The 15,876-nt window shown below is 48.8% G+C and overlaps 1 protein-coding gene across 1 annotated transcript; it reads right to left on the bottom strand.

The window, feature by feature from the left end:
* Positions 1–1,541: 1,541 nt before the first annotated feature.
* Positions 1,542–15,664, bottom strand: PHYH (phytanoyl-CoA 2-hydroxylase). Its single transcript, XM_014949154.1, has 9 exons — positions 15,446–15,664; positions 11,510–11,568; positions 10,600–10,710; positions 10,315–10,480; positions 9,545–9,626; positions 6,437–6,618; positions 5,457–5,606; positions 3,642–3,773; positions 1,542–2,516 (listed from the first exon to the last, which is right to left on the bottom strand). Exons 1-9 carry the CDS (start codon positions 15,536–15,538, stop codon positions 2,463–2,465), a joined length of 1,029 nt encoding a protein of 342 aa, XP_014804640.1. The 5' UTR covers positions 15,539–15,664; the 3' UTR covers positions 1,542–2,462.
* Between the last annotated feature and the right edge of the window lie 212 nt (positions 15,665–15,876).

Raw genomic sequence — 15,876 nt, 5'->3', positions numbered from 1 at the left:
GACAAATTTCAAGCCATGAATTTCCAGTGTAGCACATGCTTTGGAAATCTGTGGCTGCAGAGTCTCTGCTGGCTGGGATGGGTGGGAAGAGGAACCAGAAAGCACGTACCAGGTAGATCCCTTGCACAGAACCTCACCTTTACATGAACTGGTGAAGCATCCCTTGGACTCCAGCCCTTGCTCAAATATCCTGTCAGGAAGTGTTTGTAGGTCCTTACTCTCCAAGGATAACGGTCCTGTGCCCATGAGCGTGTAGCTTTGCTGAGAAGAAGCCTAGGAGCCTTGCTGGATCTGGGTCTGCCCAGGGATCAGACTTCTTGGGATTGCTAGGATGCAGCTGAGCTGGCCTTGCAGGCAGTTGAGGGAAGTTGCCTAAGCTTAGTCCTCACCAGACTGGAGTATCCTTGACCCGTTGTTGTAGGAAAGAGTGAGGACCCAAGTCTCCCATCAGGTGCTGAGTTTAGATGGTCTGTGATGTCTTTGATGGGGTTTGTTCTTCTGAAAGAGGAACACTTAAGCCTAAATCCATAGGCAGAGATGGGCAAATTTTTAAAAACAAAGCTAAAGTTCTTCTTTTCCTTCGCTCTCCCAGCCATAGTAAGAGAAATTCAGTGCCTGGAAATTCTGGGAATCTGATGGACGCCTGTAGCTCTTCTCTGTGGTCACAGCTCCCTCTGTGGTCAACTCAACTACATCAATAACAACAGACAGGAAAGTCTCTCCACAGATCCTGTGTTGTGAACCAGATGGGATACTTTCAGTCCTCACAAAGATCCAAAGGAGAGCACCAGCTGGTCTGTGAGCTCAGCAAAGTCATAGAGGAGCCCCTAACTCACTGGAAATCATTCAATCAGGCCCATCCAGCAAGCAAAGAACAGGCTGAGAAGGTCCAACTCTGGAGAGGCATCATGGTACATCTTCCCAACAGTGGCATCGATGCCAGGGTTATACAGAGGGCATGGGAAGAGACGCAGAAACCAGGACACTCAAAAGCTGTCCTTAAGTCTCCTGCTCAACAGATTTCTTGGTGTTGTGGTCAAACCAGAGGCTACCGAGAGGATATGTCTCTCTCCAGATGGACACCACAGCCCACACACCTCACCCCACCACAAGAGTTTAGGACCAACGCAATAACTGTGTTCAAACCTTACCTTGTTTAAAAAGCATTCAAACAAGCAAGAAAACCTATGGATGCTGCAGGAAGAAATGGAAAACCCTCCTCTGCATTCTGTTGTCACGCGTGAAATGACTGCAACAGCTTTGACTTGCAGCCACTTGCCCAGGCAGCCCCCGGGGAGAAGTTCTTGAGCCTCGTGGGTGGAGGACAGGAGTGCACCTCACCTCCTGTGACCTCCCGAGCTGCAGGATAACAGAGCAGAAGGAGCAGTGAGAGCCCATCAGTGCAGCCTTTGGTGCTGTTTTGGCACCTTCTTTGGGTGGAAGGAAGGACTGGAAAATAGCTGAGGACTGACATTTTACACTGGGATACTTGACGACGCACCCACCACCAGAAATAATACAACAAGGCCCTGGAACACAGGTTTGCTCTGATTAAATCTGTATTTCAAAAAATAGATTCTGAAAGCCAAAGAATCTTTCCGAAAGCAAGGAAAGACGTTGTGAAAGGTGAGAGGATCATTTCAGTGCACGTCGCTCCACCCCACCACCGGTGCATCCAACCACCTCCCTCACCTGGCACCTTTTCCCAGACCCACCAGACTCCAAGGAGGACTTCACACAGCCTCGGGGTGGTTGTGCAAGGCCAACGGGAGGCTGGTTTGCTGGCCCAGCGGCTCCCAACCCTGTCAGCCACATGTTTCACTTGTACCAGCACTACTCATAAGATATGGTGCCACAGCAGGTCATGTCTGAGGAACTCTAATATTCCAGCCCATCTGTTCCGTTTTTTCTATGTGAGCAGTTGCTGCTTCCCCTTTATCCAGTTCTTTACACCCTTGCTTCTGCTGGTACCCATATCCTCATCTTCATCAGCTCTACTAACAACTTCCCCTGTGAGCTCCTACTGAGCTTCATTTTCTTTCTTTTGCATAGAAAAGGAAGTGGGAAATGCTAGAAAACATACCCTTGCATAAAATCTTATGTTAGTACAGCATCATTCCAAAGGTATGTCACATCAGAAACTTTTACAAAACAAGAATGAAAACATCAAGAAAATCAAGGTGTTCTTTCAAGACCTTAATTCTTTGATCGTTTAAGATAACCACAGCAAATCTCTGTTTTCCTAGGCTAGGTTTTCCTTGACGTACATCAGCTGTTCACCCCCAGTGCAATTACTTTGTATTAGCATAAAATGATTTTGAGATGCAGCATTTGGCTAAGTTACCAATACAGAGGTCAACAAAGCACACGGAATTGTGCCTGCTGGGGCAGGGTCACCACTCTCCGACCAGAGAAGCACATTCTCAGGCACGTGTTTTCCATCCCGCTCTTCAGAGGTTGTTCTACAGGTTAATTCTTTCCCCTTGCACAAGCCGTGCTCGGAAGTTCCAAATATCCTTCAAAACAAAAATGAGACAAAGGAAAAGCCTTAAGAGCCAGCAAAACCAGAGATGGAAATAGCTACGGCGTTCTCAGCTCAGCTACCTACCCATAAAACCATGCCAAAAAAAATTACTGAATATTGTTTCAAATCCTAAATGTCAAGAACAAAAATACAGCTCAAACTAAAGAAGAGGTGCAACCTCTGCCCCCCGGAGACAGGTTGGCTGCAGGTTGTTACACGAATGCCAAGATGCCCATCGTTCAATTCTGGAAGGTGGCAGAAGAGGAAATGAGCAGCACAGAGAACATCACCCTTGCAGAAGTCACCCTCCTCGCCTGCTCGTGCACACACTGCCTTCCTCGTACACCTTTTGGTGATCAAAAAAGCTCAGCAACCGACTTGTGAATTCAGGGCCAGAGATGACCATATCTTAGAATCATAGAATTCTCTAGTTTGGAAGGGACCTTTCAGATCATTGAGTCCAACCATCAACCCAACACTGACAAAAGCCATCCCTAAACCATATCTCTAAGCTCTACATCTACCCATCTTTTAAATACCTCCAGGGATGGTAACGACTTCCCTGGGCAGCCTGTCCCAATGCTTAATAACCCTTTCAGTGTAAACATTTTTCCCAACTTTTCCTGGCCACGTTAGCCCTCCCCACTGCCACCCAGAGGGGAGAAGCCTAAACCCCCTCAAATGACAAAAGAAGAACACGTGAGCAGCCTCAGAGCTGAGCCATCACGCCAGCAGAGTCCACCGCTCCTCCTCACTTATGCTACAACATCAGTCACGTAACGACGGGCTGATCCAACCTGCACCAGCTCAGCTGGCACTGAGAGGGACCAAGGCATGCTCATAAAACCCTCTTTGACAAGCAGAACTGGAGGAGGAACTTCTAGAACTCAAGGGATGTGATGGGGCTGCCCGGAGAGCAAGGTCACCTCTCCAGCACAGCAAGGAGCAGCCTTATGAGCAAAATAGCCCCAAAAAAGCCTGCTGGTCGTCCTCTGAACATCAGGTCTTTTATTCTGCCAAAGTGGGCATAGCAAAAAGCATGAGTCTGTCACACCAGAGACACTTAGGAAAGGGACCCGAGCTGGATCGTAGCAAAGGGCTGAGAGCCAAGTCTTACCCGGAGTTCCACGGAAGTCGCGTTGTATTTCTTGCGAACCATTTCTACCAGCTCCTTCTCCAGGTGCTCTTGGCTCGTGTTCTTGACGTCGATGTAGTGGCACTCTGAGCTGGCGAAGTGACAGCTTATGCTCTGCGTGAGGAAATGGGACATCACTCACTGCCACATCCGTCAGAATAGACATCGACGGTGGGAATCAATGGTGGAAAAACAATCTGGTGCATGCCGGACCGTGGACACCCCACCCCTTCCTTACAGACCACGTCAACAAATTCCTTCCTCCCTTCCTAGCACTCCTGCTCTCCTGAGTGTCCCCTTGGAGAAATATTCTTGCTTGCTGACGTGCCCTTCTTCCTTCCCTCCTCTCCCTAACACTCCCCCAGCATGAACTGTGCTACTTGATCTCAGAATATCAGCAACCAGAGTGGGACAAGGGAAAGTTGGGGCTGGAGCAGACCTGGCTCTTCAGTAAGGGTTCTTTCTGCACCCAGACAGTCGCATCAGCCCACTCGTTTGGTAATCAGGTCTTGCTTAAGTGGAGTCTAGAGGAAATAAATAGAAATGCCCCACTGGAAAAAGCTGTTCTCTCATGACACGAGCTGTGCCAGCTGCCAGTGAGATCGTGCCAGGTCTCAAAGGGTGCTGGACCATGACCTGGCTCGGAGAGCTCCGGGATACTCACTGATTTACCCCAAAATGTTGGGATTTGGCACAGTGTGAGGAAGCTCTTGTGTTTCTGCGGGATACTAAACCGGACTGTTGCTCCACCAGCCAGGAAAGAGCCAGCAGATGAGACTCTCAGTACTCAATGTCCTCTCTGCTTTCAGGACTGCAGGAGGAATGAATTCCACACCAGTAAACTCCTACTGGGGCTGAAAGGACAGGCCATATAGTTGATGCAGGCAAAATAAAAATAGAGCAGCCTGTGTTGCAATGCATGAGGGGAAATAGAATCATAGAATCATAGAATCATAGAATTTCCCAGGCCGGAAGGGACCTCCAAGGGTCATCTAGTCCGACCTCCCCGCAGTCAGCAGGGACACCCCCAACTAGACCAGGTTGCCCAGGGCCTCGTCGAGCCTCTCCTTGAATATCTCCAGGGATGGGGCCTCAACCACCTCCCTGGGCAACCTGTTCCAGTGCTCCACCACCCTCACAGTAAAGAACCCCCTTCTAATCTCCAATCTAAATCTGTTCCCCTCCAGCTTGAAGCCATTGAATACCTGCATTGCTACTAGTGACTACGCTAGAGGCTACAGTTCCTTACATGCCTGGATGAATCCATGTCAGAGAAAGGATCTGGCCTTCAAAGGAGGGCACTTTTACCTGTTTCAGCTGGCTGATCATCATGCAAAATGAATAGATGATGCATAATCAAATCTTTAATAGAAAAATGGGTCGTGTTATCATATAAATAAATACTATTTATTGGATGATGGAGGCTCCTGCTATCCAGAGATGAGCTACCAACAAGGCAGGGGTAAGAAAGAGGAGGTCCTGATATTTCAGACAGCTGAGAGGGAGCTACTGGAAAAGCAAGTACCTCCAGGCAGCTTTCAAACATGGATTCAGCATCTGATTTCTACTCCTGCTCTGTTTTGTCTCAAGCAGCCTGACAGCATGCCCTTCTCCCAAAAGACAGAGATGTTTAAAAATAAAAAGTAAAAAAGAGAGTGTAAAAGTATATTAAGAAACTAAAAACTCATTAAAAAGTTCATCTACATATTCACCAGCTTGTAAAGGGGAGGGGACAGTTTGATCAGTTTAAAAAAAAATCAAAAATATCAAAAGCTATATCAAGAGATGGTTTCCTACCTTTCGGAACCCTGATGTCTTGTTTATCCCAGAGCCATGAATGAGCAGGGGATGGAAGAACACTGTGTCTCCCTTCTCCATGACAAGGTGCACCTTGGGAGTCTTCTCATCCTCATCAAGCAGCCCATGGAAAAGTTTGTTGGTTTTGCCCTAGAAAAATAAAAAGCTGAGTTGAAATCACTCATTTAAAAGTAGAGCAATTGCTGATTCTCAGTGTGAGGGACAGCAGGGACAGTTACCGATCTGGTGTCCTCTGGGCAGTGTATGCCCAACTGAGAGCCTGCCCACTTGCCCACAAGTCTTCCCACTTCAAGCCCAAGCTACAGCAAAATACTACATTTTCTATTTTCTGAAGCTGGATTGAGACAATTAAGAATGTTTCTCAGATGGAGAGAACGGAGAAGAGCATCAGGGAATCCCACAAGTGTGGCCTGATGACACTGTTGGGGTCAGCCTCCTGCTCCCAGTACAACCATCCCAATGCTGGGCCAGGTCAGGAAATACCCGTTCTTAAGAGGAAGATACTGCTTGGTATTTAATTGCATCTAGTTCTTTACTATCCCATTTCTCCTCTTTGGGACAGTACACATGGTCACCAAGCAGGAAAAAAATCATGGGAGGAGAAAAAAACCTCAGACTCAGCAAGGGCAGTGGAAAAGAGTTGCATCTTTGTGCCGCTGTGCCATGACGTGCTGGACAATTTCTAGGTGAAGGTGGGAAGAGAGACAGATCTACCCAGGTTACACGGAGTGTGAGGCCAACCAAGCAACAAGTCAGTGCTTGCACAAACAGAAAAGCCATCACTAAAAATCTCAGCTTTGACCTGCACATCATCCCTCCACGGTGAGCTCTCTCCAGCCAAAATTGGGGTTGGACTAGATGATCTCCAGAGGTCCCTTCTAACCCCACGTGACTCTGCGATTCTGTAAAATGTGGTCCCCTCGTGCACGCCCTCCCCCAACCCACCCGTGACACTCTACCTCCCACTGTGGGTAGCCGTGGGGCTTGAGGTGCTGCTTGTGTGTCCCTGGTTGCACGATGAGGCAGCCGTTGTCCTGGTCGGCCCTCTCCATGGCGGTCCAGGAGCAGACGATGCGGGCCGCAGGCCGGAAGGGGAAATAGTGCAAGTCCTGATGCATGGGGTGGAGAAAAGTCTGTTGATCTGCAAGACAGGTTCAAAACCTTCAACCTCATCAAACGTGACACAGCCTTTTCTTTCCCGTTAAACCACTGCACTTGCTGGAACACGTCCTGAGAAGCTGCTGCTTGTCACCGGGGAGACTCTGTGGAGTCAGTGTCTGCTCCTGCCCACCGCTGACTTGGAGGCCAAAAGGCCTTCCTTAAACCCCATTCCAAGATTGACCAAGAGCACAGTGATGGTTCAGAGGGATGGAGCACCTCTCCTATGAAGACAGGCTGAGGGAACTGGGATTGTTCAGCCTGGAGAAGAGAAGGCTCTGGGGAGACCTTATGGCGGCCTTTCAATACCTGAAGGGTGCCTATAGAAGAGCTGGGGAGGGACTCTTTGACGGGAAGTGTAATGATAGAACAAGGGGAAGCGGTTTTAAATTGGAAGAAAAAAGATCCAGATTAGATCTCAGGAAGAAATTTTTTACTATGAGGGTGGTGAGACACTGGAACAGGTTGCCCAGGGAAGTTGTGGCTGCCCCATGCCTGGAGGGGTTCAAGGCCAGGCTGGATGTGGCCTTGAGCAACCTGCTCTAGTGGGAGGTGTCCCTGCCCATGGCAGGGGGGTTGGAACTGGATGATCTTTGAGGTCCCTTCCAACCCAAACCATTCTATGATTCTATGATTCTATGATTCTTGGGTCAGGAGTGGCATGGGGACACCAGGAATGCTGGTAGGCTGCCTGGCTGTGCAGTCCCTGAGAAGGTTCCTTCTGCTGGCCTTCACCACCACCAACCCCCTGCCAACTTTTCACCATTCACTCGGGCTGCTCTCTGGTTTTGTGAACTTTGACCAGCACCATGTTGCACAAACCCTTCCTTTCAAACAGCCACACTGTCTGCAGCCACATGATCCATCACTGTGTTGCAAGCAGAAATCAACCCTCTCTGTGCTGCAAACAACACAAGTTTATTTAGCCTTCTTTTAAAGAAAAAAAAATTTAAAAATCTCAGTTTATGGACTGCAGCCTCCCTAGACAGTCTACCCAGCACTCTATTAGCCTTCACCCTAGAGACTTTTTTCCATGAAATCTAAACAAAAAAAAAAAATATTTCTGAAGTTTTTTTTGTTATTTCTTTTCCCACTATGGAAATGGAAGCATATCATCCACACCAAAACAGCCTTTTATATATTATTTATATATTTACTTTGCCATGGACTTTGCTCCTCAAATAGATGAAGTTAGGATATTTCCACTTGTGTCACCTGCCATATTATTTAGACTTTGGGCATCTTCAAAAACTCTCCTGAGATCTGCACCTTTAGCAATCCTCAAAGATATTGAAACTTGCAAATATGCAGCAGCTTCCCACTTCTTGTCTGTTATTGTTTTGTTTTTACTTTAAAAATACAGTCACCTGTTGAACTTCCAAACTGAAAAAATACCAACTTTCTATGGAGCATTTCAGATGACAAGTGGAGATGACTTTTTGTTTTTACTTTAAAAATACAGTCACCTGTTGAACTTCCAAACTGAAAAAATACCAACTTTCTATGGAGCATTTCAGATGACAAGCGGAGATGACTTGAACAAACTCAGTATTTTAATAACTCGATGTACCACGTGTCTGCTCAGACGCTGCACATCTGAGAGTAACAAACGAAGCTCAGGTCTCAACCTGGATAAAACTGAAACAGCTTATGCAGAATCAAAGCTACTTTGAAAAACTGTAATATGGTTAGTTTCGTTCTTTTCCTCTGTCCCTGCCCATCACCCTCATGTAAATTATGATCTTGATTTCCAGCAGCAGGAGCCAAAGCCTGCATCCTGGGGTGCATCAAGAAGAGCGTGACCAGCAGGTCAAGGGAGGTCATCCTGCCCCTCTGCTCTGCCCTGGGGAGGCCCCATCTGGAGCACTGTGTCCAGTTCTGGGCTCCCCAGGTCAAGAAGGACAGGGAACTGCTGGAGAGGGGACAGCAGAGGGCTACAAAGATGATGAGGGGCCTGGAGCATCTCCCTTACGAGGAGAGGCTGAGGGACTTGGGTCTTTTTAGTCTGGAGAAGGCTGAGGGGGGATCTGATCAATGCTTATAAATACTTAAAGGGAGGGTGTTAAGAGGATGGGACCAGTCGGCTGGTCTTTTTTCAGTGGTGCCCAGTGACAGGACAAGAGGGTAGTGGGCACAAACAGGAACATAAGAGGTTCCACCTAAACATGAGGAGGAACTTCTTTACTTTGAGGGTGGCAGAGCCCTGGAACAAGCTGCCCAGGGAGGTGGTGGAGTCTCCTTCTCTGGAGACATTCAAAACCCACCTAGACAAGTTCCTGTGCAACCTGCTCTGGGTGGACCTGCTCTGGCAGGAGGGTTGGACTGCATGATCTCCAGAGGTCCCCTCCAACCCCCTGTGATTCTGTGAAAACCAGCCTCAAAACCTGCCTTTTGACACCTATTCAAGTATCTTCATATCAAAGCGCTGAGCGTGCAACAGCTGTCACTGCAGCCAGGAGCAGACAAACTCTGGGCAAAGGATGACCTGTATTTATTGCCTTTTACTGAGGTCCACAGAGGCACCTGTTTTCGACACGTTTGGAAAGTTGAGCTCAAAAAGCACATCATGTGTTAAACCCTGGGCCTTTACACAAGTGCTGCTGGCTGAGCGAGGAGCTCGCTGGCCCGCTTTGGACGTGCGAGTGGTGCAGCCAAGGCAATCACCATCTTTAGCAAACAAACACCCACTGAACATTGAAAGACAAGAAATATTATCTTAGTAAGCCAAAGTTAAAAAAACCACCCAAACTATTACCGAAGTGGCCTTGTAAATGTTCAAAATTATTTGGTTTAAATTTGTCTCACTTTATTCAAAGAACTTTTTCTAAAATACTACGTTCAATTTTGGCCAGATAGGGAGCATACACACAACAATTTCGCTATTTTTCTCTTATCCATGTTTTCCTTACCAGAATCTGGAAGCTTATTTATCAGCATGGTGTGCATGGCCATGATGTTGGGCCCTGTGAAGCATTCAACATATCTGAGGACCTACAGGGAGGAAAGCATTAGAAAAAATTATTAGAGACATCCAAGATAAGAGGAAAGATTTCTGAAGAAGCTCTGGGACCTGGATGTTTGGCTGAGGACCAAGGTGCAGGAGGAGGAGGTTGGGATGAGGGGATGGATGGATGCAGGATGTGGCATGGCACACAAACAGGTATGGTGGTAGGAGGCCAAGACAGAAGATGGTGCAGCTGGGTGGAGTTGAGAAGATGGGGAGGGTCAGACTTCCACAAAGCTATGGTTTTCCACCACAACATGAATATTGGCTGCAAAGCTGGACCTGCCCAGAGAGCGGATGCTTTGCCTGGATAAAAGACATTCAGAAAATGTTGCTGATCTGTCCTACTGCCCCCACACAGTTTGGGTTAGTCACATTCCTGACTGGCTCCGCGCCACAGGGACAGAGGACAACTGCTTTAATTCTTCTGCCCTGACCACCATCCATCCTGTGTTCAAGCAGAACACTCTTAAAAGATGGCTTGATACTCCTTCCTCACATATTTACTTACGGGAGTGACATACAGGGCCTCTAAGGCATAAAAGATACAGCTTTAGTGGAGCCAAAAAGCTCCTTCGCGCAGGCATTGAAACATAGATGCATTCGTAGAGGCTCTTCCACCACCCCCACCACCCCTCTTTTTGCTGGGTTTTTAAAATTATCTATTTATTTTACCTCTGGCAGAGTACAGTATCGGAACAGTTCTTTGTCCTCCTGGAAGTCCTGCACTTTATTAACTACTTTTTCAGACTGACCATACTGGGATCTCAGGGACTCGTCTTTCATAATCATAGCTCCTGGTGGAGTCACTTCTCTTTTACAGATCCTCACAAACTCCTTCCTGCAAAAGCAGAGGGAATGTCCATGTTGGGAGAGCTCAGCTTCACCCGGTTTCCCAGAGCTCCCTCAGGATGCTGCTGAGCACAGGACCCCCCAGCACCTCAGGCAAGTGCCCCATACCTGAAGCGCTCAATGTCTTCGTCAGAAACGAGCTTCTTAATGAGCAGATACCCATTATCTTCATAGAACTGCCTTTGCTCGGTGGTGAGGACATCGTTGTCCAGGGTGTAGCTGAGACACAGAGGAGAAACACGTTAGTAGGGCTGGGCAGAACAGTGGGAAGGTGGTGACACGTGGGGGATCAGTGGCTGCTGGGGTGAATTGGGGAGCAGAAAAGCTGGGATGGGTCCTCAGCAGTGGGAAAGCCAGGATGGGTGCTCAGCAGCTTTACTCTCAACAGAGACACTGAAGTACAGAGGAATAATCTCTGCAGTCAGATTATCCACTTGGACACTTTCAAGATGCATGGTGAAGCTTTTTTATTAAACTATAGTGAAACAAAGGAGAATATGAAAGGCTGAGGGACTTGGGTCTTTTTAGTCTGGAGAAGAGACTGAGGGGGGATCTAATCAATGCACACAAATACGTAAAAGGGGGGGTGTCGGGAGGACAGGGCTGGTCTTTTTTCAGTGGTGCCCCTTGACAGGACAAGAGGAAATGGGCACAAACTTGAACATAAGAAGTTCCACCTAAACATGAGGAGGAACTCTGTGACTTCGAGGGTGGCAGAGCCCTGGAACAAGCTGCCCAGGAAGGTGGTGGAGTCTCCTTCTCCAGAGACATTCCAAACCCACCTGGACACGTTCCTGTGCAACCTGTTCTAGGGGGACCTGCTCCGTCAGGGAGGTTGGACTAGATGATCTCCAGAGGTCCCTCCAACCCCATATCATTCTGTGATTCTGTAATATACCCTTGCAAAATGAAAGGCCGCACGATGTCTGGTGATTAACGTGTGTGTTAGCGTAGAAAAAGGAATTAAGTTATGCTGGTTACTTTTTTTTTTGTCTCTACAGAGGAAGATAGAGCTTACCGAAACCTCCCTGATTGCTGAGGAACAGCACTAACTTGGGCTGAAGTAGGAACGCTTGTCTGGGATGGAAATTAAGGAATATACACACTCAAGCACAATAGAGTAGAACATCTATACACGTGTCCTGAATCCTAGAATGTAGTTCATCATGAAGTTAAGTGCCACGCTGGACACTCACTTCATGTTCTTCTTGCTTCTAAAAAATTCTTTCCCACCTTTGGAGCAGCACATCTGGCAGAGAAATATGAAATAACAGCATGGTACAGCCTTGTCCACGCCTATAGAAAGGTCAGTACAAAATGCCTGAGACTCTAGAGCAGTTCATAGGCCTCAATTCATCTCCCAGAACATCAAGTCACTCAATGAGGTGCTCAGTGGAGATGTTTATTTGCCCAGTTTCCCTCCCCATGCTTCAGAGAGCAGCCAAACCTACCCAAAAACCTACGTTGTCTCCTGGAGGTACTTCTCCATCTCTCCCCTCCTAACATGAGTGTGCCAAATTTGGAGCCAGAAGTTATATGGGGTGAACCTGGGCCTTCAAATTCCCAGGGGTGCAAACCCTCACCTTCTATCCAGTTACTGCAGAGATTAGGTCCCTCCCAAACTTGATAGGGAGAGCACAAAGAGAGGAAAGCTATGGGCTTGTCCTCCACCTCAACTCACTTCAACAGGTTTAAATAACCACAGCTGTGTTCTCCTGTGCAGAGAGAGGCCTTCTCACCCACAGAGCAATTAAAGCTCACTTGCTAATGAAGCCTCACAAGAACTGCACATGGAACTGAAGCGTCACCTAGGAGCAAGGACAAAAAAAGAACATTTTCCTGCATATCTCTGGGTCTACACATGCATGTCTGGAGACCACTGTGCTTTGGGATTTTATGTAAACCAAAGACTTTCCTCACCACTGCTCACCACTACCTTTAAAATGTCCCATAAAAGCATGCACACTTCTGGAATAAGAAATAGGTTTCACCACAACAGTTGTGTCTACGGCCCTACTCCAGGAAGCTTAAAAATTAGCTGGTCAAGAGTCACATACAGTGGGAGAAGAAACACGACACACGCAAAAATTTGTAGCAAAAAAAGAATCATAGAATTCTGTCTCAAATGATGAGCCAAAGGGAGGAAAAGGTTCTGAGAACTGGATGGAAGAGAGAGGGAAGGAAGAGGACATGGGGAGACCAGGTGGAACCCACCACAGCAGGCCCCAGAGTAAGGGATTCCCCAACTGAGGGCATTACTGCTCCACACACCACATTTCAGATCCAAATTCAGGCACCTAAATGTCCACAGATAGCTGATGGGGACACAGGACCTGGTTGAACCCCGGCTGTGGTACCCTCCTCAGCACACCACCACCTCCCAGATGTGGGGGACAGCAGACAAGTCCACCAAACGCCAGACTCCATTTGAACACCTTCCTCCTTCCTTTGCAGCACCTCTTCCTCTCACTGGTTTTGCTCTTGTCACCTTTACAAAGCTCAAAGGACAAGTTTGGGTGGCTTGGACAACTAAAAACAGGAGGCACATGGGCTGGGAAGGAGCTGCCACCTCCAGCAGCTCATTTTGGTGATGACATGGGGTATTTAAACCTCCCCTCACACACACCATCTTGGGACTAACGTATTCACAGATATGTTAACCAACTGAGAAGGCAATATAATACTTTTGGATGAACTGAAGCACCGAGAGGTTCAAGATCCCCGGGAGCTTTTCCAAAGCATCTCCCTGCAGAGTCTTGAGGGATGGTGCAAATGCCTGCGCATCTAAAACAAGCACAATAAACTTGTGTCATTCTCTCAGAAACCATCTCAGAGACAGCTGCTGAGATGGTCCTGGCCTGAGAGCCACCACCATCAGGGTTTGACCAGCAGCAGCCAAACACCCAAATCACTCCAGTGGGAGCAGTTGCTTCCTGAACCTCCCTTCTTTGTCAGCATTTTGAGGAAACCCTCACCTCGACAGTTGGCCTGCTGGAGTTTTTTTCCCCCTGTGTCCCAAACCAGGCAGCACCCAAGCTGAATTCACAGCTGTAGGAGTGAAGGTCTTCTACAGGCTCTTGTCAATGTGGCTTTTCCTCAGTTGCCTTCCCATAAGGAGGTAAGTGCTGGTGTCACCGATGCAGCCCTTCCCTCTGGCTCCTGCACCAAGCTCCCAAGAAAAACCTGCCCCATTTCACCTCTCGCTGCTTCCTCTCCTTCCTGAGGCTGCATGGGGAGGACTCTGGGAAGGCAGACTTTTTCCCTTCTGTGTAGAAAGAACTGATCTTCCAATAAACCAGCACAACCAGCACACACCAATCTCTAACATACCGATTCCCAATAGCAACTACAGGGAGGAAACTGGGTGTTTACAACATGGTATTAAACTCTCTACTATGCAGATTTAATTTTAAATAAAGAGGGAAGATCTGGATGCTGCCTTCTCCAGGGGAAGGTTGGAGGCTGGGATGAGCCAGCAGAAGGCATCTGACCTCCTCTGCAGGTCTCAGGAAGCAGCGAGAGAGGGGTGCACACACCTGCACCCCAACAGAGCAGGGCAGAGACCCCGTGGACTTTGGGGGGTTTTCAGGGTTTAGGTTTCCATCAAGACATTTCTATTAAGACCCTTCATAAAAGGAGAGGGAAGGAAAACTGACTGTCTCACCCAATTCATCAAACCAGAGATTACAACAAAACCTCTGCACTGAGATAAATACATCAAATAAATCTATTCTTACAAGATTCTATCATTTGTTTTATCCACACGCCTTTCTTATTCCAGCCCGATTAAGTTATGTTTTTGTCCGACGCTCTTTGCATCAGGACCACTGTAGCTGGATTTACAAACAAACCAGCTTGAGCAGCTCCTCTCCTTACTTACTTGCTCCCTCTGGATAACCAGGGAGCTTTTCCTAGCCTTTATTTCCAATTTTGTGTTCCTGCTTGTGCCTTTGCCTTATTGACTCTGAGTCAACTACTATCCATCTATCTTCATATTTGTAATATATTTGAAGGCTCCTACACGCTGTTGGATCCTCTTCACCAATTTATTATAATTCAGAGGTAACTTGTCGGCATTTGGCTCTCACTGAGAATCAGCAGTATTTAATTTTTTTTTTCTTTTAAAAAAAGCAGGATTTATGGCAGCAGCTTTAAAAACACTACCGACCAGCAGTCTGTCTTCATTTAACTTTTGGAAACACGGGACAGACCGAAGCAAAACCTTCTCCCTGCCCTGCTTTCCTTCCCTTGATCTGTTGTAAGGCCGGCAGCCCCCAACATTTCCACCTCACTTCCCCCCCCACAAACCAAGCCCCCCATGTTTCTCCTGCTGCTGGTTTACTGGCCAAACCTGTCCCTCTCACCGAAGCCTGAGACTCGCTGTGCCGTTCCTCCCGCCTTGCAGAGTTTATCTCTCCCAAACCCACGAAATTTGGAGGAGGAAAATTCACCACGGGTCTCCCCCCAGGGTTGGCAAGGGGGGGCTTATGTGCCATGGTGGGGGGTAGAGGGATGAGGAGACGTGGATGGCTCATCAGATGCACATCCCAGGTCACAGGGGTGAAGCTCAGGGAGGAAGCACCAGGCAGCAAGAGGCTTTTGGGGTGGGATGGAGGCTGACCCCAAAATATGCATTTGGGCTGCCGGGGGAAGCGCTGCCCCAATACATCCCAGCTCGCCAAGGGGCTGCATGGGGGGCACGGCCCCCCCCCTGCACCTCACCACCCAATAACCAAGGCACGGAGACACCGTCCCTGTGTCCTTCCCGGGCAGGGTGTCCTTGTAGGGCAAACCACTGCAGAACCCCCCCCTCAGTGCTCACCCCCCAAACCGGCAGGGTGCGGGGAGCCAGGGGCAAAGCTCGCTGGGGCGGGAGAAACAGAACCCTGACCCCAACGTCCCCCTGCTCTATCTGCCCCCAAACCTCTTCCCGGCCTCACGTCAGAAAGGATACGGGAGCAGGGGCTGCTCCCAGCCGCGGGGAGAGGTGCCGGAGGATGACGTCCAGCCGAGCCGCCGGCCCTGACTTCTTCCCGAGCTGCTCCATCCCGGCCGGGCAAACCGGAGGGCTCGGTCCCCAGCCTGACCCGAGGAACGCAGCCGGGGAGGAGCAGGGCCCCGTCGGCCTCCGCGGCCTTGGCCTGGGCCGCACATGCGCCAGCGGCCGTGCATGCTCAGAAAGGCCTCCCGAACGCCGCCGGCAGCCAGGGCTTGGCAGGGTTCGCAGATGGGAGGGCCTGCTGCCGGCCAGGACGTTGGTGGGGAACGCTCATTGCTCCTTCCCCTCCCTCTCCTTTCCTGTGTTTTTTCCCCCCTTCTCTGCCAGCAGTCACCGGGCCGCAGGGATTTCATCAGCCCCTGTGTGGGGGAGAAACAGCTGGCACC

The sequence above is a fragment of the Calidris pugnax genome, unplaced genomic scaffold, assembly GCF_001431845.1.
Source record: "Calidris pugnax isolate Ruff unplaced genomic scaffold, ASM143184v1 scaffold125, whole genome shotgun sequence".
NCBI lineage: Eukaryota > Metazoa > Chordata > Aves > Charadriiformes > Scolopacidae > Calidris > Calidris pugnax.
This window is presented reverse-complemented; position numbering and strand designations above follow the sequence as displayed.